Source organism: Muscardinus avellanarius, assembly GCF_963383645.1.
Source record: "Muscardinus avellanarius genome assembly, chromosome: 3".
NCBI classification, from domain to species: domain Eukaryota; kingdom Metazoa; phylum Chordata; class Mammalia; order Rodentia; family Gliridae; genus Muscardinus; species Muscardinus avellanarius.
In genome coordinates, this window is record NC_137788.1 from 41451524 (window position 1) to 41478695 (window position 27172).

The following is a 27172-nucleotide window of genomic DNA, read 5'->3' on the forward strand; positions in this document are numbered from 1 at the left end:
CTTTTTATATTTTTTTGCCATAGTAATGCAACACCTTCTAAATATATGCAAAATAACTCAAATTAAGTGATGAAAGATAAATCTCTGTTAATGGTCCATACACTTGAGTTTATATTATCATTTTGGTAAATACAACATCTTAAATTACTTTAAAGAGACAATAAATTTAAAATATGGTTGAATCTTCATTGTGGGTTTCAAATGGTTATGAAAATACTCTAAGATTTTTATAGTACAGAAGCTGGCTAATGGACACTGAAAATATCCCAAAGGATGCATATATTCATAGACTAGTGAATTAGTCAACTTTTATGCTTTCAGTAAGATGAAGTTGCTGTCTCTTTAGATAGAGCATATCATAAACCTAGACTTACAGGGAAAATTACTTAATTCACTATATCGTCTCATATATCACTCTCCTTTCCTTGTTCAAACTACTTTAAGAGTTTATAAAATCAGTTTAAAATATATGTCCAAATAATTTCAACCTTTACTTTATGTCCTTTGAATAGCTTGGGCTTCTCTCAGTTTCCTTGAGTGAAAGACTTACTTTTAGTGTTAAAAATATTCTTAAATCATCCAACAGAGCTTGAGGTAAGTTACAGGCAAGGACAGGAGAGGAAGGTATCATTTAACTCCTTTTCAGTTTAGATGTATGAATACGTATTTCTATTTCATAAACATTTTACAATTAATCTAATTCTTAACAGGCATTTCAATTATTTCCATTTTTCACCATTATGAATAATACTACAGTGGACATTCTTAAGAAGGCTTTCAGCTGGGCGTGGTGGCACACACTTGTAATCCCAGTACTTAGGAAGCTGAGACAGGAGAATTACGCAGGTTTGTAGCCAGCCTCAACTACTTAGTGAGGATCTGAGCAACTTAGTGAGACCCTGTTTCCAAATAAAATATAAAATAGATCTTGGAATATAGCCTGGAGGTAGAAAGCAAAAAGAAAAGAAGGCTTTTAATAAAACGAGAATTTATGTACTATGAGAATATTTGTCCTTGCTAAATAATCCTGAATTCTAATTTTTTTTTCCTGATATACAGGGTAAAAGAGCATACAAATGTTCCTAGATTTTTATACCTTTGATACTGTCAGATTTATTAAGTCTTGCCAATATTATAGCTATCAAAATAAATTCATATGCTTGTTTTATTATTTTATATACCTAGCTACTGAGATTATCTTTCAAATGTTTATTGGTCATCACTTAGAGATAAAAATAAAAAGGACAGACATATAGGATAAAGAGAGAGGAAAGAGATATAGTTAATTTTGGATAGTACATGCATGAGTTTTATTAAATTATTTTCAATATATTTCCAATGTTTAAATAAAACTTTCCAATGTTTCAATAAAAATTAAGTTTTAAATAAAATTAAACTTTGAATTAGTTCTTTACATTTAAGGGGCTGAAGGCTAAGTTCTTGACAATGATTCTGTTCAGAGTCTAAAATGAATAGGACTTGTTATTTGAAGGGCAAAAAATAAATATTTATATTAAAGAGAAAAAAAGTTGAATCAGAAATTAGTAACACTTACTCGCAGGCCAGAAATCCTCCTCATGGTAACCTGGCGGTTTGAATCATGGTGTCCAGAAATTTGGTTAGGACCCGGAAACATGAAATCTCGTGTATTTTCATCATATGTAGAAAGTGTTTCACCCACTACAAGAAAGATATCCTGTGATTAAATTATAATAAGATATTCTATTTAGAAACCAAAGCACATATATTGACTGATATCTTATTAGAATACCTGCTTTCTGGCCATGTTTTTTTTTTTTTATAAAAGGAAAATGAAAATAAAGACATAGGAAATATATCAACATATTTCCATTTTCTGAGAAATACTACATATTAGTCATTTTTGTCCTCCACCTCTTTTGAACAGAATGGATTCCTGTAAACTCAGTGAGTACATGAGTACTTAAGAGTTTCTAGCAAAAAAGGACAATTTAAAAATAGAAAGTTGGGGGGGTAATAAAAAATAAACAGTTGGTATAACATTTACATATCTAAATTTTAATTACCATAGCTACAATTTTGTCTATCTTCCACTATAAGATTCAAGATTTTATGTTAAAAATAATTTAGAATATTTTATAGAATTTGTGACTCACAGAATAAGCTACACATGAAACATTTAAACTTTTCAGATTACTAGCATTTACTACTAGCATATAGTTTTCTAATTTTCATATAAGAATTTAAAACAGATTTCTGATATAACCAAAGAAATGAGAAGCATAAATAAAACTATCATTTGTATTTCAATGGTTTATCCTTTCCAGGTATCTATATTTAATTTATACATTTCTATTCCCCTCTATTTGCAATAAAAGTCAATATACAAAAACAGAGATAATTAAAGACTTTTCAGAAAAAAATTTAGAAAAATATAAAAAATTTAATGAATTTTTATTAGTCACAAAATATTCCAGAATGATAACAGGGTTTTTTCTACTTTCAGTTTTTACTAATTATTCACATTTAAAACAATGTGCCTAAGTGCCATTTTTGTTTATTTTTCTGTAGATATTATTTTGGTCTACTGACATTGGTCACATAGTGAACCAATAGTAAAATATCAACATTGTTCTTAATAGAGGCAGAGGGAGAAGAGAGATTTTAAAAACATATTTCACCGAAATACATTCCCATATCAATTACCTTGTTGATACATAGTACAGTACCTGGTGGAACTAGTTGTATCAACTCGAACACTGCTGTATCATCTATGAATTAAAAAAAAATCTTAAGTAAACAAATTAATAATAAAAATGAGTTACTTAAGTCCAAAAGCCGAAGTAATCACTGGGTAGACAACAAATATATTTATATTTTAGAAGACTATATATTTTTATAAATAAAAATGTCTATTTCTTAATCAGAAGCATAAGTTTAGTTAGGTATATTACAAAACTTCTTATACTTTTAATATACCTGAAATATTTTATAAACTTATAAAAAATTAACTTTTCCCTTTCTATCTTCTTCTTTTAAATTCTGGAATTTCAACAAATAAGAATCTTAGTTACTAAATTTCATAAGCATACATCTAATATATAAAGGAATACTATATAGTTTCAGTCATAATGTGGCTACACTGAGAAAAAAAGAGATATGGACTTTTTTTAAGAACTTTAATTCTACTGAGAAGACAAATACTAAATGATAGCTAAAATTTATTTCAAAATGAAGATATATGTGCCTGGCACAGAGACGCACAACTATTCTGTAGACAAACAAAAACGGAAGGAATGTTTTGCCAAACAAACTTGTCTTTCAAGAAATGGAATAAAGTGCAAAGTAGTTAATACAATTTCACCATCATTCATAATTTAAAAAAAAAAACCTTAGTAAACTAAAAAAGACAAGGAAACTTTTTTAATCTGATAAAATCTTCCAACCAAAACCCTAAAGCAAATAACTATATAAAGTGGTAAAAGTTGAATCTTCCCCTCTGAAGACAAGAATAAGACATTTACATTGTTCATTACTATCCCAGCTATAAGTCACTTCAATATTTTACTGGAGTTTTAAGCAGTGAAACGAATCAATAAAAATAAAGGGATGACAGTAAGAGTAACTATATTTTTTATCATTTGCAATATGATTGTATCATTAAAGTGTTCAAAAGAATCTTAAGACACATTTTAAAATAGTGCATATAGTAAAGTTGCTAAACCCCAGTACCACCAAACTATGGAACCAGCCAAGATGTCCATCAACAGATGAATGGATTACAAAACTGTGAGGTATGCACACAATGGAATTTTACTCAGCCATTAAAAAAACAAATGGATAGAAGTGGAGGACATTATGCTAAGTGAGATTAGTCAGTCACAAAAAATTAGAAATCAGATGCTTTCCCTAATATGTGAAAGCTAAGGAGAAATGGGTCAAAGGAGGAACTCTAGATGAAAAAGGAAATCCTAGAGAAGAGCAAACAAGACAAACTAAATGAGGGGATGGGAAGGGGGAAGAAGGAAATTCTCTAAAACATGCAATGTACTTAAACATACCAAAGTCAACCACTAAGCAAAGCAAGAGAAGGAGGGATGGGGAGGGAATGGGGTGGGAACTGGGTAGGGGTTAAATCGGTGATGTGTAAAACACACACAAGTTTTTACCCCAATATGATGTACGAATATATTGCACCAATAAAAAATTAAAATAAATTTAAGAAACATATGCAAGATACTGAAAAAGGACATAAATCAAAATTAGGAAAACAGATTAAGTTCGATTATATAAACCATGAAACCAGTAGAAAGGAGAAAATACTTTTTAAAATAAATATAAATTAAAGAGAAAAGGAAATAAATGCAACATATATGGTTGCCCTAAAAGAAAAGAATGAAAAAGGCAAATTTTTAATCAAAATGAAACAAAGACAAATGTGTGTGTTTGTGTGTGTGTGTGTGTGTGTGTGTGTGTGTGTGTGTGTGGTGTGATGCTAGGGACTACCAGAAGCATTCTACCTCCAAGTGGGCTACACCCCCAACCCTATTTTATTTTTTATTTGGAAACAGGCACTCACTAAATTGCTAAGTGCCTCACTAAGTTACTGAGACTGCCCTTAAGTCTGTGATCCTCTTCAGCTTCCCAAGTACTGGGATCACAGGATCATACTAAATGCCTGGAAATAAAACACGAACAAAACAAAACAAAAAACCAACTTTTAAATACAAGAGAAAATACATAATTTTAAACAGGCAAAGGACCCAAAATACTATAAGAGTAGCTTTATTTTACAAAAAATAAAACAAAGGGAAAAATACCTACTAGTTGAATATACTAATCCAATATAAAAAATTCTTAGATATCTCAAACTTTAGAACACAACATGCCATTCAAAGCATTTTAAATTTGGGGACATTTCAGATTTTCAAATTTGAAATGCTTAAGAAGTATAATGTCTATGCAAATATTCTGAAATCCAAAGAATTTCAAAATTTGAAATACATCTGTTCCCAAAAACTTTGGATAAAAAAAAAATGCTCAAATGTACTACAGTTCAGAAAAGTTAACAGAAATGAAAAAGATTAGAATCTACAAATGAAAAAGAACACATTATACCTAAGAATACCAAGCTATAAAAAAGAATTTTAGGATATATGCTAGTAAAACTACCAGATTTAAAGATAAAAATATTTTAGGAATATAGAAAAAATCATCCCACTGACTGATTTGTAAGAACATTAAAACTAAAAAAGTTACTGAGATACAAACAAATTTTAAAAGGCAAGCTATTAATATATATCTATACACACATATATATGTATGCACACAAAAATATGTGTATTCTGGTCTTAGAGCAGATTTAGTCTGATTTCTGTTGCTATAACCTAAAACCAAGTAATATATGAAGAGTAGAAGTGTATTTATTTGGCTCATAGTTCTGAAGGCTGAAAAAACATAGCAATGTGAGGCATCTGGTGAGGGCCTCCTTCGGCATCATATCATGATGGAAAGCCTAAGAGTGAGAAAGAGCAAGCATGCTAGCTTAGGCCTCATTTTCTTTCCTTATACAGCCACTAATACCACGGTGGGGGCCCAGCCCTCACATCCTCATCTAACTCTAAATATCATCCAAAGGTAGTGGCGCACGTCTGTAATCCCAGCATTTGGGAGGCTGAGACCGGAGGATCATGGTTCACAGACAGCCTCAGCTACTTAGTGAGGCCCTTTGCAACTTAGTGAGACCCTGTTTCCAAATAAAAGAATAAAAAGTAGGGCTGGGGGTGTAGCTTGGAGGTAGAATGCCCCTAGGTTTCATTCCCAGTATTGAAAAAAAAATATATATATATATCCAAACATCCAAAGGCCCCATCTCTGAACACCATTAACATTTGAATTTGGGGATTAAATTTCCAACACGTAGACTTGTAGGGGGGTGCATCCATTGTGGGACTCATGACTGATGGATTTATCAAAAGGTGGTGGAAGCTGTAGGAGTTGAGGCCTTAGTTGGAGAAAGTATGCCATTGGGGGTGCCCCTCTGAAGATGTACTGTCCCCTGCACCTTCCTCTCTGTTTGCTTCTGGCCATGCCTTTCCACCAAGCGGTACTACGTCACCACAGGCCTGGAAACAATGGAGCCAGTTGACCACAGACTGAAACCAGGAGGAAAAAAATCTTTCCTCCTTTAAGTTTTTTCCTCTGGCATTTTGTGATGGCAGTGAAAAGCTAACACACATGTTCACAGCAACATTATCAACCACAGTTAAAAGGCAGAAGCATCCCATTACCCAATGACAGATGAGGAGTCAGGAAAAATGGGGTATAAACATACAATGGGATATTCTTTCAAAAGAAAATTTGGATAAATGTTGTATGAACCTTAAAAATAATCTCCTGTGTGAAATAAGCCCATAAAAAAGCAAAAATGTACCCTGGGAACAGTGGCCTATGCCTAAAATCTCAGTATTTGGGAGGCTGAGCCAAGAGGATCACAGGTTGGAGTCTAGCACATGACAACTCAGAAAGACCCTGTTTCAAAATAAAAAATTTAAAATGGTGTACAGAGGTAGAAGACCCCTGGTATCAATCTCTAGTTAAAAAAATAAAAGTAAAAGAAAAGGACAAATATTGTGATTCCACTTATGATACTGTTATAATCACAGACAAAAAAGTAGAATGTTAGTTGCCAGGAGCTGGATGGAGGAGAAAATAAGTTGTTACTGCATAATGGGTCTATAGGGCTATAGTTTAACAAGAAGAAAGTTATGAAAAGGCATGGTGATAGTGTTTGTTCAATATTATAAATGCATTTAATATCACTAAACTGTAAACTTTAAAATGATTAAGATAGAGAATTTTATGTTGTATATATTTTATAACAATAAAAAATACTTCATGGGGAATGACCTTAAATTATTAAAGAAAAATCTTTATAGAAAACTAATGCTACTGAAAGTCAAACAATAAGTTAATGTAAACTACATCTGCTGGAACATAAAAATAATCTAATTTTACTGCTGCTCTTGATTTTATAACTAAGAACAATTTTCCTCATTTCGTTGAAAAAATGTTCATTTTCACATGTACTTTTAGTGTAAGTTATAAATGTAATGTACTACAATACTCCAGAAATCCTAGTCAAGCTATAGTAACTACCTTTTAAAAAAATGCCAGAGTAATGTTAACCTAACCAGCCAACAATTGCTATAATAATTTTCTCTAAATGCCTATTTACCTGCTCTTACTACAAACTGGTTGAAATGTATGTGCAAAAGTATGGTTTAAATATGAATCCGACTCCTCTAAGCACTCCTGAGGATTGTGTCAGGATACTCTCATTCATGGACTTTGGAAGATCCTTTCTCAGTCTTCATATCCTTACCAGAAATCATTTCAAATATTCCAGACACCGGGTAAGTACTAATTCCTAGAAGCTAAAAAGCAAGAGCTCTAATGAAACTGCTACCTTTCCCTATAGCAAGAGAACTGGATAGGGACACCCACTAATCTACTGCAATACAAATAAAGATCATATCTCCTATTTACCCAACTGTTGAATGAAATGAGACCAAACAACTACTGTAAAATAAGTTCTCAAAGTTGAAACGAATTCCTAATCAAAAGATTATAACACTACAAACAGATATCTCTCAATGGGATAGTTCCAGTAATCATAAATATAATAATGCAAGGTAATTATATAATACATTTATGTTTTATTTAACTTCTTGTATATCTTATGCTTAGTATGTATATGCACTGGAGATACAGCAGTGAACAGGAGAGTAAAAGTCTCTGTTCTTATGGAGTCATTCTAATAAGATATAGTATAAAAATAAATAATATATCGGTGCTAGGATGACTATTCACCTTTTTCTGTCCTGAGTAGTATCCTTTTTATACCTTTTGTTATGCCAAGAATATTAAGAGCTTATCTGTATTTATATCTTTCCATTGCTATAAAAATACAAGAGACAATTTATAAAGAGAAAAGGTATGTTCTGGCTCACAGTTCTAGAGGTTCTGGTCCAAACTCAGCAGCCCACTACTTCGGGCCTGTTGTGGGGGCAGAATATCATGAAGAAGAAAGTAATGAAGCAAAACTACTCACCTCGTGAGCCAGAAAGCAGAAGAAAGAAGAAATGGAAGCTCAACAATCCCCCTGAGGACGCTCACCTAATACAACCTAAGGACTTCCACAAGTACATCTTTAAGGTACTATCATCTCCCAACAGACCCATGCTGGGACCAAACCTTTAATACATGGGTCTTGGGAAACACCTAATATCCAAACCATAGGATTATCACTTTACCCTTCAAAGATCCTGGTACAGAAGACACAACTATGAAGATAATGGGACAGAAATTGAGATACTGACCAAAGATACACATTTCATATATGTTGGTAAGAGAAGAACACTCTGATTAGGATGACAAATCTAAGCAGTGATTGGACATAAGTGAAGGGCAAGCTAACCGTATGTCTGGAAGGAGACTTCTCAGGCCATAAAGTCTTAGTAGTATAGTGTGTATATGTGGTGTATGTAAAAAAAAAAAAATCTGTAAACCTTCAGTGAGAAAAAATGAGAAGATCTACTTCTCCTATTGGAATTTTTACTTGCATGTATTATTCTCCATTGTTTAAAATACAAATTATAAGGTGTGCTGTCAGTCAAAAATTCAAAATTTGTTAATTGAAAGTGTCATCTAAAAACCAACTGAACATGAGCCAATACCCAAGGGGATTCTAGTACCCCCTTTCATAGAAGTTTCATAAATGGTCAAATCCCTGCATGAACTCAGAACAAATGATTACTACAGTCCTTCCTTGTTAATTATTACTGGTGGTGGTGTGGTATTATTATCGGTGTTATCTCTATTGATATTATTGTAGCATTACCAGTTCCATTTCACATCCTATGTGTACCTCTAATGAAATCCTAGAGATCCAAAATCACCTCAGGATTTAGAAAAAGATAATTAATTACAAAGATACAATGCCAGTAACACAGGAGGGAAATTTTTACATTCATAGTCTTTTTCCTCTGCATTCTTTCATTTACAGTAATGTTTTTGAGGATCATGCATGTTGTTCCACTTCTAAATAGTTCATTCTTCTTTATTGCTAATCACCATTATACTGTATATGAACAATTTATATGAAATTTCTAGCAAATCCATAGACAGAAAATAGATCAGTGTTAGCCAAGCTAACTTTCTGGCATGATATAAATATTCTAAACTGGGTATTAGTAATGGCTCATGACTGTATATATTTTCTAGAAATCGTTGAAATATAGTTGCAATGAATGAATGTTTATTTATTTGTGAATTTATTTATGTTTGTGTTGCTGAGGATTGAACCCAGGGGTATTCTACTTCCAAGCTACATGCTAGGATTTATTTTATTTTCTATTTAAAAACAGAGTCTCACTAAGTTATTGAGAGCCTTACTAAATTGTTAATGTTGGCTTTGAACCTGCAATCCTACTGTCTCAAACTCACAAGTGCTGGGATTTCAGGAATGTGCCATCACACCTAGCATTAATGAACTTTATGACATGTAAATTACACTTCACTCAAGCTGTTAAGTAAGGGAAAGTGGAAATGAAGCACTTGGCCTGTCCTTTCTGAAAAACTATATTTCAAGAGGAAAAATTGCTGATAATGAAAATTTTTATAGAAAAGTTTCAGCCAATAAAGACAAAAGAATGGCAATATTATAAAGCTAGCAATTTTGTAATCCCTAATAAAAAGATAGATATCAGTGGATGACAAGGAATTTATAATGGAGGAATCATCCCATGCTGCCTGGATATTTATGCCACTTGATGTGATGTAGTAAGTACTCAGCACCAACTATCAAGAATTCTTGCAGGCCGGGCGTGGTGGCACACGCTTGTAATCCCCACACTTGGGAGGCAGAGACAGGAGGATCGCGCAGGTTCGAAGCCAGCCGTGCTGGCCTAGGAGACCCTGTTTCCAAAAATAAAATAGGTCTGGGAGTGTAGCCTGGAGATAGACGGGCTTCCAGGAACCCCAGTACCACCAAAAAAAAAAAAAAAAAAAAGAAAAGAATTCTTGCCAAATAACAAAATAAAATAAGCATGAATCTAATCAAGCCTCTGGGGCTAATTATCATTTTATATAAAATAAGTGATAAGTTAAACAAAATTTAGATGAAGCAATCAGGAAAACTGAACTGTAGGACATTCTAAATGTCCTGTTTCACTAACAAACACTTAGCATTAAAAATGAAAAAAGGCTGGGCTTGGTGGTGCACGCTTGTAATCCCCACACTTGGGAGGTGGAGACAGGAGGATCATGCAGGCTCAAAGCCAGCCGCACTGGCTTAGGAAAACCTGTTTCCAAATAAAAAAGTATAAAATAGGTCTGGGAGTGTAGCCCAGAGGTAGAAGGGCTTCTAGGAACCCCAGTACCACCAAAAAATAAAAAAGAAAGAAAGAAAAAAGGTGGGACACTATTATATTTAGAAAAAGAAAATAAACAGATAAATAGCCATATATAATGTGTGATGCCCAGAAACTAAAAAGACATCTTGTCATATGGGCTAGTGAGAAAAGTCTCACACATAAGCTCCAATAAAATAGGCAAGGTCCTGCTTCCTCCCTGTACACTGAGGTTCTGGCATGGTGCCAGGTTCCATGTTTCTGCATTGCTAGAATTTCAGAGGAGCAGGAAGGGAGGCGGTGGGAAGGGGACAGTCAATAATGATGATGCCCTATACATACAGCCCTTTGAGCCACAGTTATATGTTAGATCAGTCTGCTGATCCCAGAGTACTTTCTTATTTTGAAGATATATAACATATTCTCATTTCATATCCAGAGCTCAATAACTGTACCCAGAGTATAAACTTTTGAATTACTGGTCTCACAAAGAGTTGTACATTTTGTAGTTGATTTGCAGTATTTTGAAAAATTTATAGTTATCCACAGGCTTAAAAAATGTCTTTTGCCGGGCATGGTGGCACACACTTGCAGGGCCAGCCTCAGCAACTTAGCAAGATCCTATCTGAAAATAAAAAATAAAAAGGGACTTGAGGTGTAGTTCAGGAGTAGAGCACTATGGGTTCAAAGCCCAGTACCACAAAAAATAAAAAAAATGTCTTTCAAATAATTTATTAACTTAATGAATATAATACAAAATACAAAGGCATATATATTATTCTACCCTTATTTTGATCTTCTATTATTTACTCTTTTGAGTTATAATTCGCTGAAGTTAAAAACATAGTTTTAAGAAGACTGGCATGGTGGCGCACGCTTGTAATCCCTGCGCTTGGGAGGTGGAGACAGGACGATCACGCAAGTTCGAAGCTAGCCGCGCTGGCTTAAGAGACCCTGTTTCCAAATAAAAAGTATAAAATAGGTCTGGGAGTATAGCCTAGAGGCAGAAGGGCTTCCAGGAACCCCAGTACCACCAAAAAAAGAAAAACAAAAAAGAAAAACAAAAAACACCCATAGTTTTGTTTGCCAGGTGTGATGGCACATGCTTGTAATCCCAGCATTTGGAAGGTGGAGACTGGAGGATCGCAGTTTACAGAGTCTCAGCTTCTAAGTGAGGCTCTCCACCACTTAACAAGGCCCTCTGCCACTTAGTGAGACCCTGTTTCAAAATAAAGAATAAATAATAGTACAGGAGGTGTAGCTTAGAGGTCGAATGCTTCTGGGTATTCCATTCCCAGACTCACACACACACACACACACACACACACACACACACACACAAACCCCAAAAACATAGTTTTGTTTGCAAGAAAATAATCCTGCCTAACATAATCTTTATCCTTTTATCGCAAATACTAATTACAAATTTAACCAATTATAAATTTAAATAATCCTTCATTTTCTGTAGACTAAAAGAAGATGAAGAATAATACTCAGGCTCTCTACAGCAAATAATTTCCTTATTTCTAGGTGTATTCTGAAAAGTACAAAAAGTTTTAGATCAAGATTTCTGAAATTCTATTAGACTATTTTAAACTTATATTTAACTCAGGATTAAAGAACATATAAATGATGAATTCTAAAATGTCTTAGAATCAGAAATTTAAAAGTTAAATACTTACACTCAAGCTGTGCAACTACATCTCCAGGGTCTACTGCTTCAGGGAACACCTAGAATGGAAGAGCACAGGGGCACAGGATGGGAAAATGAGGTGAAAGAAAGATATATAGGAGACCATCTTTGCTTTTTATTCCCTTCTTATTCACAAAATATTTCTTTCCAAATACGGTTCTGACATTCATGAAAATTATAATTTCATTCATAAAATTTCATTTCATTTCCCATGATTACTATACGGAGATTTTTCAAATAAAATTTGAGCTGGCTCTGACTCCCTTTCTAACTTGATGTGCTAGCACTCTTCCTTGTATTGGTTCCCATGATCATACTGGCCTGCATGGTGTTCCTCCAACCCAGCAAGTTTATTCCCAGTAGGAAGCCCTTTTATTTGCCTATTTCTCTGGGTAGAATGCTTTCCCCTACTAAACCTTCAAATAATTGACACAGTGTCAAAATTCAAGGTCAGTTTAAATGATATTCTCTTCTCTGACCACCTGTTAAAAAAGATTATCCCTAATTCCTTCACCTATTATTTATTCTATTCATGAACTTATTAGGCTCCAAAAGGAAAGTGTTTTACCATATGTCTTTAGTTTCTAGAACAGTCCACAGAACAGAGCAGGTACTGGGCAATTATTTATGGAGAAAATAAAAAAGAATGAAGGAATAAAAAGAAGGAGAAAGGAAGACAGGAAATAGAAAAGGAAGGGAAGGAGGGAGGGAGGGAGAGAGGGAGAGAGGGAGGGACACGAAGAAAGAAAACAGAAAAAATATAATTGGTAATAATTGAAAGCAACAGTTTGGAAAGAAACAAAGACATACAAGTAGTCTAAAATAATCATAAGTAAAACATGATGCATTCTTTCCTATTAATGGTTTCTTTATTTTTATGAAAATTATTTAGAACTCAAGGTGCTATGGTTTACATAATATTTACTAAGACAATTTTAGAAGCAAACTGATTCATCAGAGGGAAAAGTCAACTGACTCTTCAATGCATAAATATAATAGACATTTATTTTCAAACTTCTAAATTTAAGACAAAGCTTTTATTCCAAATTAAACCAAAGCACATAGTCATCAATAATAATTTTTGTTATGTACTTTCATCTAATAATTGAAATCACCTTGATATGTTTAGTTTGTTAATATATATTTTGATATTTAAACTCACCTTTTCAAACACCATTCTGGCATTGAAGACCAATGGAAAGTTGGCTGGGACACATTGTGTCTTTTTGTATTGGCCAAACACACAGATGCTAAGATAGATATCCTCCTTGTCTTTCAGCACTACTCCTGGACAAGTTACCTGAAAGAAATTAGATAAATGGATATAATTGCTTTATAAATTCCCTGAACTATCATAATAAAACAATTTATGAAACTTACATAAAATAGTGATCTGATAATATAATGAAATTATTCACAAATAAAAAGGAGGAATAAAATTCTAGTGTTTGCAGAGTCACATAAAACACCTTTATACTTTTCATTGCTCTAAAAAAATCTATGAACTTCCACTTGGTTATTTGTGTCACACTTAAAGTTCTATGTACAGGCTCTTAGAACAGACACTAATAGTTTTAAACAGTCAGCCCTAGGCTCCCACTTTATGGTAGATGCTGACAAAGTTATTCAGAGCCATTTAATCAGAACAAATGATTAACACTCAGCAGAAGTGAAACATACTAGAGGACAATAACCCTAAACAGCCGCCCATAGATAAACTCATCAAAAGCATTATGACAAAAAAGCAATGTGATAGCTTCAAAGCTGGTGAATTGAAAGTTTCTAGCCACAGGAAGTATTTTTAAATATTCAAGTGCAGTTATCATTATGATGACACAAAGTGTAGGCAGAAAAAGTAGAGTTTCTAAATAATACATGGTACAGTCTATCTAGTGTCTACTGTATTCCATTATTAGGGAATAATCATACTCTTAAGAGGATATTAAAGATTCCCTAGGTTTTAAATCCAACATAGCAATATTATCCAATATCCTACACCCTAACAATACATTCAATGGATCTATTTTTGTTCTTTGAACATACATTACTTCTTTGCCCCACATTCCTCCACTCTATATTTCATTGCATTGAAATATAATGTAAAGAGTGATAACTCCTTATTACTCCACTCCATTTCTTCCCATTTACTCCTACTACCCGACAAGACACACATCAACTGCCATCTCCTATACAAAACATCAGCTGCCATGATTCAATTCAATCTAATTTGGATATTTATTATAAATCTGTTATACACAAGTAAATACATTTTAAATTCTAATATCATTTTAAAGTTCTCTTAAGGAGAGATTATTATCTATATGCATTTTAATAGAGGTGATGGGTCTCACTTTTTATTATAAATTTGGTGATGGACTTTCAATGTTAAAATACTTCAAGATTATCTAATTCAGCTCCAGATATTTTATATATGAAAACAGCACAACCCCTCAAGAAAGTTGAGGTGACCTACTAATTAAGTGACAAAGTAAGCGAGCCATAAGAATGAATTAATGCAATCAAGCTAAAAGTATTTCCTCTAAAATCAGAACAAGACAAAGATGCCCACTATCATCTTTCCTATTTATGGAATTCTAGTCAGAGAAATAAGGCAAGAGAAGGATATTTAATGGCTACAAATAGGGAAAGAAGTGAAATTATCTTTATTTTGAGATGATTCTATACTTACAAGATCCAAAAACATCAACTAGAAGACTTCTAGCGATAATAAACTCAGCAAAGTAGCAAAATACAAAACTGACATACAGAAATCAATAGCTTTTCTATATACCAACCACATATCTTTGAAAAAGAAATCCAAAATATATTTCCATTTCTAATAAGCCTCAAAAATAACAGTAATAAACCTAACCAAGGATATAAAATACCTCCACAATAAATAATATAGAACACTAAAGAATATTTTTTTCTCTCAGATGAGCAGAAAATATAGTCAAAATGGCCACACTACCAAAAGCAATCTACAGATACAGTACAATTTCTATCAAAATACCAATGTCATTCTCAGAGTTAGAAAAAACAATCATAAAATTTATGTGAAGGAATAAAAGATACAGAATAGCCACAGTAATTGAGTAAGAATCATGCTAGGAAAATCACAATGCATAATTTTAAATTATACTACAAAGCTATACTAACAATAATAGCATGGTATAGGCACAAATATATAGACCAGTGGGATAGAATGGAAGAAATAGAAACATATACTAACACTTGTAGCCAGTTGATTTCTTGCAAAGAAGCCAAAAACCTATTCTAGAAAAAAATAGCCTTTTCAACTAGTGATGCTGAGAAATTCTTCTATATGTAGAAGAATTAAATTAGACCCAAATTTCTCACCCTGCATAAGAGTCAAATCAAGATGAATCAAAGACCTATAAATTTGGCAAGAAACTGTGCAATTAGTAGAGGAGGGCAGAGGACCAACTCTCCAGTATACAAACACTGGTAGAGACTTCCTTAATAATACCGCAAGCAAGGAAAATATAATCAATAATTAATAAATGGTATGGCATCAAATTAAAAAGCTTCTGCACAGCAAGTGAAACAATCAATCTGAAGAGAGCCTACAGAATGAGAGAAAATCATTGCCATCTACTCATCTGGTAGAGAACTACTGTGTAGAACAAAGAACTCAGCAACTTAGTATTAAAAAGTCAAATAACACAATCAAAATTGTAAAATTGAACTAAATAGCCACTTTTCAAAAGAAGAAATACAAATGACCAATAAATATATTAAAAGATGTTCAATATCATTATCAACTAGGGAAATGCAAATCAAAACTACATTGAAATTCCATTTAATTCCATTTAGAATGGCAATCATCAAGAATACAAACAATAATAAATGATGGCAATGATGTGGGGAATTAAGAACTCATATACACTGTTTATGGGATTATAAATTAATACAACCACTATGGAGATTCATATGGAGGTTTCTTAAAGGACTAGGAAATAGAACCACCACAAGCCCCAGATAAACCACTTCTCCAAATCTTTCCAAAAGAAGTTAAAATACTATAGTTATACTTGCATACCCATGTTTATATCAGCACAATTCACTATAACCCAATTATAGAACCAAATTAGGTATCCATCAACAGATGAATAGATAAAAGTTATGGTATATACACAAAAGCCAGTTTTACTCAGCCATAAAAAGAACAAAATTATGCCATTTGTAGGAAAACGAATGGAGCATGAGAAAATTATTCTATGTGAGATCAGCCAGTCTCAAAAAGCCAATGGTCATATGTTTCCTCTTATATGTGGAAGCTAGAGAAAAAAATAGGAAAGTAAAAGGACTTCAGATAAAATGAGACCAGTAAAGGTATAGAAGGGAATGTAGGGAAGAAGGTAGAGAAAAAAAAAAGCCTGAAGAAGAAAATAGATGAAATAATGTTATGTTCAAACGTAAAGGTATCACTACCAATCTTACTCACAGGTAGGAGAGGGAAATTGGAATGGGATTCAAAAGAAATCATACCAAATCATGTGTGTATGTATAAATGTATCTCTGGATATCACCATGTTGTATAATTACAATGCATCAATACAATTATTTTTAAAAGCCCAAAGAAGATATAAACATTTTAAAGGTTTTAGAGCAGTGCCTGACAGAACATTCATCTATATTAGCTATTTTTATTGTTAATTTAAAAATTATATAATCTCCTATCTTCACATAGTCTATTGCATTGAGTAAATGACTAAGACTTCATGTACCTCTGTATACAACAGTCAATATTGCCTTTTGTGCCCGTTATTTTGACTAGATTCCCCCTTACTCTATCTTCCACTTTTACTCTAATTTATTTACAATTGATGATTAGAATCAAGATGATTCAATTCTCAGCAAATATTCTATGAGAGTCATTTCCTACTCTGCCTCATTAAAACCAAAATGGTCATAGAGTTCCCCTAAATCTGTGTTGTTCAACACAGTAGCTGCTAGCCACACAGGCCTTTACATATGGCTAGTCCAACTTACAGATGGCTTGTAAGTGTAAGATGCATATGGAATTCTGAATGCATGTTTTGGTATTAAACATGTAAAATATCTCAATAACTTCTATATTGGTTATATATTAAAAGGATCATATTTTTATTATATTGATTTAAATAAAATATGCTATTAAAATAATTTTATCTACTACTTTTAGCTTTTTTAGTGTAGGCACTACAAAATTTTAAAGTACATTCTCTGCTTAAATTTGAAGATTCAAATTTTAATAGACAGCACTGCTCTAATTGTGTTCATTGGAACCAGAGTTTCCTTTCAATTTTTAAGATAATATGAGAAGACATCGTTTCTTTTCTCATCCACAGTGCTACAAATTCTGCCGTTTTTAAAACAACACTCAGCAGCTTTTCACAAAGAAAGCAGGAAAAGAAATATTAAAGAATACCAAATCAGCTGCCTGGTGTGGTGGTGCACAGTTGTAATTCCCACGCTAGGGAGGCTGAGATAGTAGGATCACACAGGTTCAAAGCCAGCCTCAGCTACTTAGTGAGGCTCTCAGCAACTTAGTGAGACCATATTTCCAAATAAGGTATAAGAGTATAGCCTAGAGGTAGAAAAGGCCCTGGGTTCCACCTCCAGTACCATCAAAAAATAAATAAAAAATAAAAAGAATACCAAATCAGACAAATAGAAAATAATAAGGTGTTAGGATTTTCCTCAGACTCAAGGGCCAACTGACCTTTCCTTGTTTCTGTCCTTGTGAGCACAGGAAAAGCTTCCTGCAAATTTCCCCCTTAGTTGCCCAAAGTCCAAAACCACCAAACAAGAAACAATTAGATTTGGTTTCCACTCTGAGTTTTCATTAACTAAAGCCTAGTTAAAGAATAAAAGTAAAATGACAAAATGATATACCTATAATCACTAATCATAGGAAAGCTGCAGTGGTTATCTTAATATGATATAAAGTAAACTTTAGAAAGATTACCAAGGATAAAGTGAAACATTTCTGATTAATTAAAATTTTGATTGATAAGACAAAATTAAATATGTAAGCACTTAATTATATGGTGTCAAAGTAAATAAAGCAAAAATTATATAACTTAAAGACTTCTCAGTAATTGCTAAGATAAGCAGTCAAGTAATCATTAAAGATATAGAAGATGTAAACAACATTCAGTAATTTTACCTAATTGACATTTATAGTATTCCATCCAACAATAGGATACACATTTCTTTCCAATTACACATAAAATATTCGCCAAGGGATATGATAGGCCATAAAACAAGTATCAATAAGCATAAAAGAACAAAAATAATGTTAAGTACATTTTCTCACCAGAGGAGATAAATTAGAAAAGTATCTGGAAAATATACCTAAGTATTTGGAAATTAAACAATAGAGCCCTAAGTCACTCATGGGTCAAGGAAGAAACTATAAGACAAATTTTAAAAAAATGCTTGCAGTTACATAAAATGAAAAGATGGCCTATCAATATATATTATAGCATTAAATCTTAGAAATTCCCATTAATTTTTTATTTTGTAAGGTACTGAATAAAATATAAATTCTATTCATGATAAAAGCTCTCAGAAATCTAGGCACTGAAGAAAATTTCTTTAACTGATAAAGAATATCGGTGAGAAAGCCTAAATCTCGCAACAAAGGTGCTTAACCTTGACAGATTGAATGCTTGTTCCCCAACATCAACAAAAGTGTTGGATGTCCACTCTCAACACTGCTACTCCACAATGTACCCTAAGTTCTAGCCAGTGCAGAACAAAAATAAGGATTTGTGTGTGTGTTTGTTTTTATGATACTGTAGATTAAACCCAGGGCTTTCTACCTCTGAGCTAGATCCCCAGCCCTATTTTATTTTTTATTTTGAAACAGGATCTCACTAAGTTGCTAAGGGCCTTGCCAAATTTCTGAGGTTGGCCTGAACCTCAAATATTCCTGTCTCAGCCTCCCAAGAACTGGGATTACAGGCATGAGCCACTATTCCTGGCTAAGAAAAAAGATATTTTAAAATGAAAGAAAAGTCATCCAGATTAAGAGGAAGAAGCAAAATATATTTTAAGGCAACATAATTGTAATCGTGGCCTATTACAAATATGCTACATGAAATAATAAGGAAAAATTAAAGTCACAAGGTATAACTACATACTGGCAATAACAATGTATATTGGAACTCCCATTAATAAGAGCATAAAAAACTGAACCATTTATGTATAATTTTAACAAAATATGTATAAATTTAACAAAATATGTAAATACTGAAAACTATAAACATCACTGGAAGAAAAAAAGATCTAAATAAATGGAAATACCAGGTTCATGGGTTAAAAGACTCAGTATTGTCAGGATTTCAATTCTCTCAAAATTTATCTACATTTTCAATATTTCAGGTGTGTGTGTGTGTGTGTGTGTGTGTGTGTGTGTGTGTGTGATATTAGGATTGGAACCCAGGGTCATTATATTTCCAAGCTATAGCCCCCGTCCTATTTTATTCTTTTTTTGTTTTAAGATGCTGGGGGTGGAACCCAGAAGCATTCTACCTCCAAACTACACCTCCAGCCCCATTTTTTATTCTTTACTTTGAAACAGGGTCTCCCTGAGTTGCAAAGGGCCTACGTAGCTGAGGCTGTCCTAACCCACGATCCTCCTGTCTCAGGCTCCTGAATGCCGGGATTACAAGCTTGCACCACTATACCCAGCTCTCAATGTCATTTTTAAGCACTAAGCAAGTTAAGAAAATTGACAAGATAAATTCTCTTCAAATAAAAATTAATTTACATAGTCTAAAAATTTCAAAATAATGTTTATGATCCGTAAACTAGTAAGAAAAATACTCTCTAAAATATTTTTAAATGTTGAAATTAAAACAAGTAACAATGAAAAGAACACATTTAAAAAGATAGATTAAATGAGAATCTTGAAAAAATGTTCGCTGAAGTTAAAAAATCTCAATAATGGAGATAAGAATTAAATTAAGAAGTAAATAATAATTTAACACTGAAATTCAGGTGTGTCAGCACACACCTGTAAGGCCAGTACTTGGGAAGCTAACACAGGAAAATTACAGGTTCAAGGGCAGCATGCAGTAACTTAAGAACTTGTTTCAAAATAAAATATAAAATAGGTCTGGGGGTATAGCTCAGAGATAGAATGCCCCTGAGTTCAATCTCCAGTACCACAAAAAATAATAATAATAATTAATTAATTAACTCTTAGGAATAAGAAGAAAAAAGCTATTTTACATACATGCACAACTTAAGAAATGTAGAATAAATAAGTGTTCTCACATATATCTCACAGCACTCTCAGAAGTAAAGAGAAAACAGGAGAAACAATGTTCAAAGACAGGATAAGCAATAATTTTCCAGAGCTAAAGACAACCATAAATTCTCAGATGGAAAGTATAACCTAGTGCACAAAAGAATAAGTGGAAATAAACCCACATATCTATATATGTGTATATATATATATATATATATATATATATATATATATATATATATGACAGCATACTAAAACATATCAAAGATAAAGTAATCCTAGGGGAGAGTTTACTATATCTTCATTACAAACTTGTAGATCAAGCAGACAAAATATGGAATTAAATGTATTTCAAAGTAAGCTTGATGTTATAATGACAGAGAAAACAAATGATATAACTTTCAAGTAAATAGCATTTCTAACAAGTGAATAAATATTAGAGTGGAAGAAAATAAACGTAATCACTATCATTAAGACCTTGCTCAGTACCTATGATGACTAATTATCACACCAACTTGACTGGGTTAAGAGATACCCATATAGCTGGTAAAAACATTATTTCTGGGTGTGTTTGTGAGGGTCTTTCCAGAAGAAATTGGTATTTTTATCAGCAGACTGAATTAAAGATCTGTACTCACCAAAGTAGACAGGCATTATTCAATTTGTTAAGGGTCAAGATGAAACAAAAAAGCAGAATAGCAATTTTTTCTCTTCTTTTGAGGTGGGACATTCATCTTGTACTTTTAGACAACAGAACTGCAGGCTCTCAGGCTTTTATGCTCTGAGTCTTACACAAGTGGCTCCTCTGGCTCTCAGGCCTTTGAACTCAGACTGAACTACATCAGCAGCTTGCCAGTTCTCCAGCTTGTAGACAGTAGATCATGGCATTGCTCAGCCTCCAGAATCAACTCCCAAAATAAATGCCCTCTTATCTATCTACCTATCTTATTGGTGCTGTTTCTCTGGGGCCTAATACATTACCTCAATGTTCAATTGTGTACAATGTAAAATTGTACACAATAAAAGAAACAGGTATGCTTATGTGTAGAGAAATACCTGTATGTGTGTTTGGGAGGTGTAGTAGAAGAGATTTATGATTTGGATTTAGAATGCCCCACAAAAGGCTCCTGCATGGTCCCCAGTGCAGCAAGGTTTAGAGGTGGATACAGCTGGAGGAGGTAAATCTCTTGGGACATGGCCTTGGAACTGTTTTGTCCAGCCCCTCCCCTCTATTTTACCTCTTGGCTTCCCACCTGATGTGAGCTGAGCACCTTTTCCCACCATGCCCTTCCTGCATGATGTTTCTTCCTTGAAGCCTGATGACCATCACTAGAATTCTGAAACTATGAACCAAAATAACCCTGTCCTCCTCTAAGTTGTTCTTGTCAGGTGTTTTGGTCATAACATCAAAAACTAACTAAAAGCCAGGCGTGTTGGTGCATGCTTGTAATCCCAGCATTCCGGAGGCAGAGACCAGAGCATCATGGTTCGCAGACAGCCTCAGCTACTTAATGAAGCCCTTCCCAACTCAGTGAGACCATGCTTCAAAAATAAAAAGACTAAAAAAATAGGGGTGTAGCTCAGAGATACAATACCCCTGGGTTCCATCTCTGGTACCACAAAGAAAAACAAAGCTAACTAAAAAAGAAATAGGTACTCAGAGAGACCACTGCTGTTATAATACATTACCATGTGACCTAGAAGCCTTTGAAAGTGGTTTGTGGGAGGATTATGGAGATTCAGGGTAAAGAAACGTTAAAATGTTTTAATAACAGTACTTAGGAGGCTGAGACAGGAGGATCACAGGTTCAGGGTGAGCCTCAGCAACTTAGCAAGACCCTAGGCAACATAGTAAAACCCTGTTTCAAAATAAGAAATAAAATATAACTGGCTTGGAGGTAGAATTCCCATGGGTTCAGTCTATAGTATAAAAAAGAAAATTACTACTGCCTCATAAAATCACATAGATTAATTTTTAAAAACATAGACATAAAAGAATTCATCATACATACATACATACATACATACATACACACACACACACACACACACACACAGAACAAGCAAGATTTCAAAAGTCCAAGCTAATATTGTGTAGAAGGGGGAGGAAAATAGGTATAGGAACCAGGAGGAAAGAAGCCCAAAGCAACATCTGGGATGCTGATAATATTCTAATTTTAATTATTAGTGATTATGCACTCAGTATTTGTGTACTTTCTAAATATATGCTACAGTTCCATAAAAAGTTAATTTAAAAACATCCTAAAAAGTTAATTTTTAAAATTCAATAGCACATGATAAATGCATAAAATGCCTTTCAATTAAAGTAAAAATATTAATTTTTTAAATTCCACATTCTTTACTATCAACAAAATTTAGAAAATTATATATACATATATAGCACTATTAAAGAAATAAAAACAAAGTGAAATATAAGCTTAACAAAATGCTTATAAATTACATTGCATAAAATCAATAGATGTTTAGTGTTCAAAATATACTTTATAATAAGAAAAAAATCTCTATGTCCCTCAAGGAAAAAGGAAATGAACAATCTAGTCACAAAAAAATTTTTCTAAGACCACAATTGGAGTTGTGCAGCTACAATCCTAGATATCCCTGGAGCCCAGCTAGAAGAGGCAAGAGAATTTTTGCCTTCTCCCCTAGACCCTTGTGATTGAGCTTTGCCCTGCGGACACCTTTACTTCGTACTTTTGGTTTCCAGAATGTGAAAGAATAAATCTCTGTTATTTTAAGCCACAAAATTCTCAGGATTTTTTCATAGAAGTCCTAGGAAACTAATATAATAACCCAAGATTTCATTTCTGAATCTTCTAAGAACTGAGTCTCCATTTTAAAATCATCAAAAAGCTTTTTTTGGCTAGGCGTGGTAGCACACGCTTGTAATCCCCGTGCTTGGGAGGCTGAGATAGGAGGATCGCGCAGGTTCGAGGCCAGCCTCGCTGGCTTAAGAGACCCTGCTTCCAAATAAAAAATATAAAAAAAATAGATCTGGGAGTATAGCCTGGACGTAGAAAGGGTTTCCAGGAACCCTAGTACCACAAAAAAAAAAAAGCTTTCTTTCACAATTTCGCAATAAATATTTTGTAACTTACATATATGTATAAATATAAATTAATATACTAACTGAAATATAAAATAATATGAAAACAATTACAAAATATATACTTCTACATGTAAATGCCTGAGCAGGACTAAACTGGAAGGTATATCTGTACCTACACAGAATCTATGTGAAATTTATAGTTTCAAACGTGGGATGAAAAGTGTCACATACTGGCAACTAAAACCACAAGCAGTAAAGTTATTGGTGCCATGATTTTCCAAACAGTCTTATCAAATATAATAAGGTATATGCTGCTGGGCATGGTGACGCACGTTTGTAATTCCCACGCTTGGGAGGTGGAGACAGGAGGATAGCGCTGGTTCAAAGCCAGCCTTGCTGGCTTAAGAGACCCTGTTTCCAAATAAAAAACTATAAAATAGGTCTGGGAGTGTAGCCTGGAGGTAGAAGGGTTTCCAGGAACCCCAGTACCACTAAAAAATAAAAAAATAAAAAAATAAGGCATATGATTTCCTCGGCTTACATGGAAATTCCTGAAAAATGGACTGCATTTTAAAATCTTTCTTCAGAAAAGACTGTATTTGTACATAAGACAGATTATTTTGTTATATTATTAAACTTTAACATTTATAAAAATAAAAATTATAGATGAAAAATAGGTTTTCATCTCTATATAGTATTATCTCCATCTGTGGTTTCACTTTTTGTGGTTTCAACACCAGTTCAAAAAATATTAAGTTGACTTCCGGGAAGATGGCGACCTAGAAAAGCGGGGCTTAAGAGTCCTGCTAACAACCAATCTCAATTACCACAAAATCAGCGCCTTTCATAGCCAGAAAACACCATCACCAGAGAAACAAAAAAATCACCAGGCTCCAGAGAGAAAGTGGACTGAGAACAGAGCTCAGAGCCACAGAGGAGATACACCGGCCTCACGCCCGAGGACGTGGCAGCAGCGCCATACTGCCGGCGGCAGTGGCGAATTCACCGGACGGCTACAGAAAGCCGAGGTGAGCCACTGCGGAACAGCTAGGCGGGATCTTTCGGCGCAGGGAGCATCTAAAGCTCCCAGTGGCTGAGCTCAGCACATGCTGCGAGGACTCAGAGTGGAATTCAAAACCAAGAAGAAAAAAGCCAGCCTCACGGCCAAGGGCATAGCAGCGGCGCCATATTGCCACCGGCGGCAGCAGCAGCGAATTCAACGAGTCCAGTACAGCTACATCTGCAAACTCAAGAACAGTGAGTCAAATTGCGGGCCACAGAGGAGAAATCCCAGTACTGTACTTCCTGGACTTGACCCAGTGGGAGAGTGGTGGTGGCAGAGATATCACACCATAGGAGAACGTGCAACTTGGCACCCCCCATAGTTTAAAGCAGCCTCTATCGACTCCCTGGGTCGGAGACTCTGTGATACAACCCAGTAAAGGAGTAGTGGGGTCTGAGATACTACTAACTCGAGATCCAGAGCACCTTAAGTGAAGTCATAGTGACCCAAGGGAAGAACCCAGAGAAGGCACAAACCTCCGAAATCATGGGAAAGAGGAATAACACTGCAGCAATGAATGCCCACAACCCCACAACATCAGAACCCAATAAAACAGAAAATCAGAGATTTCTAGAAGATCATATCAGGAAAATAACTGTAGAAATAATAGAGGTGCTTCGAAAAGAACTCAGAGAGAGCCAAAAAGAGATAAAGGATGCAATTAATGAAGTAAAGGCCTCAATTCAAACCACAAAAAACCTATTAGAACACATGGAGAACAGAATCTCGCTCTTAGAAGATGATCATTCCAAAAATGAACGCATAGTTTCTAATCTAGGAAAAAATATCCGACAGCAGGAATCTGACATTGAAGAAATATGGGCCCATTTTAAGAGAGCTAACCTAAGAATAATTGGAATAGAGGAGGGAAAAGAAAGTGAAACCAAAGGGATCAACAATCTCTTCAAGGAAGTAATAGCAGAAAATTTTCCAAACATAGAGCAAGAGGTTGATACACAGGTCCAGGAAACTTATAGAACTCCCTTTAGACAGGATCGGAGAAGAGGATCCCCATGCCACATAATTGTCAAAATGACCAATGTGGAAGCCAAGCAGAGAATCTTAAAGGCAACAAAAACAAAGGGCCAAGTGACATTCAGATGCAAACCAATTAGAATCACTCCAGACTTCCCAAACCAAGTCATGAGAGCCAGAAGGGCTTGGAGTAACATATTCCAAACTTTGAAAGAAAACAACTTCCAGCCAAAAATTTTCTACCCAGCAAAACTTTCTATCAAATTAGATGGAAAAATAAGAAGCTTCCATCTCAAACAGAAACTGAAGGAATTTATGTCTTCAAAACCAGCGCTAGAGAAAATACTCAAAGAGATTAACTACAAAGAAGAAATAGGTAACACTCACCAGAACCAGAGAAACAAGATTTTCCATCCAACAGACAACTAAGATTGGTTATCTGTGGAGATTCATTATTTATGTTAGTCTTTTACCTATCTCGAAAGGGTATTGTTTGCCTTTATTGTTGTTAATTTTTAGGATTTCTAGTTGGAATATTAATATACCTTCAGATATAGCATTTGGAAATATTTTATCCAATTCTATTAGTAACTTTTAACTCTGTTTACATTGTCTTTGGTTATACAATATTTTTTTTATTTTTTAGAGAGTTTGTATACTCTTCTGTTGCCTGTGCCATTGAAATCATATCCAAGAAATCACTGCCAATTTCAATGTTGTGAGGTTTTATGGCCCATATTTTCTTCTAAAAGTTTATAGTCTTAAGATTTATATTTAGGTAATACCTATTTTGAGTTAATACTTGTATATGGGATTAGGTAAGGGTCCAATTTTATTCTTTTCCATGTAATTTATTATTTTTCAACAATATTTAGTTAAAAGATTATTATTTCCACCACCAAATGTTCGTGGAAACCTTGTCAAAAATAACTTGATAATATAGGGAAGAATTTAGCTCTAGGCTTGTATTTAACTCCAATGGTTTATATATCTGCCTTTAGAACAGTACTACACAGTTTCAATGATTGTAGCTTTATATGGTTTGAAATCAGAAAATATATATCTTCTAGCTTTGTTCTTTTTCAAGATCGTTTTGGGTATCTAGAATCCATATTCCATAATAGGATAGATTTTTTCTGAAAAATAAATATATAAATATAAGAGTTTCACCTAAAAAAATGGAAAAAAAATTCTCTGGTAAGAAAGAAAGCAAAAAGAAATATTGAAATGTTATCTTTAAGTCATCAAAAGCTTGGTATCAGACAAATGAAACTGTTATGTGAGATTATCATTTTTAATTTTGGATAAATTGCTATAATACTAGATGTCAACCACTAAGCCAAGCATGGGAAGGAGGGATGGGGAGGGAATGGGGTGGGGATCGGGTGGGGGCTGACTGGGCGATGTGTGCATGTATGTCTACAAAAGTTTGTATCCCACTATGATGTATGAATACAGTGCACCAATAAAAAAAATAAAATTTAAAAAAATATATATATATTAAGTGTAAAATTTCAGAAATAAACAATTTATAAGTTTTAAATTACATGCCATTCTGGGTAGCATAATACAATATAAATTATTATCATGTGCCATCCAGCCTGGGATGTGACTCATTCCTTTGTTCAGAGGATCCATGCTGTACATACTACCCACATATTAGTAATTTAGTATCCATCCTGATTATCAGATTGACTATTAAGATGTAACAGTGCTA

General features: G+C 33.9%; 1 protein-coding gene across 4 annotated transcripts in view; it reads right to left on the minus strand.

Moving 5' to 3' along the window:
* SPATA6 (spermatogenesis associated 6) overlaps positions 1 to 27172 on the minus strand; it is a gene marked incomplete at both ends in the record, with an annotated part of 131963 nt that overhangs the window by 94205 nt on the left and 10586 nt on the right. For 2 of the 4 annotated variants that reach the window (XM_080690395.1, XM_080690398.1), the window contains 4 exons: positions 1556 to 1680; positions 2709 to 2750; positions 12074 to 12122; positions 13247 to 13384. In XM_080690395.1, coding sequence (XP_080546521.1) covers positions 1556 to 1680; positions 2709 to 2750; positions 12074 to 12122; positions 13247 to 13384 — 354 coding nt within the window. Of the gene's footprint in view, positions 1 to 1555; positions 1697 to 2703; positions 2751 to 12073; positions 12123 to 13246; positions 13385 to 27172 lie in introns of all 4 variants that reach the window. The other 2 variants (XM_080690396.1, XM_080690397.1) reach the window with 2 other exon arrangements.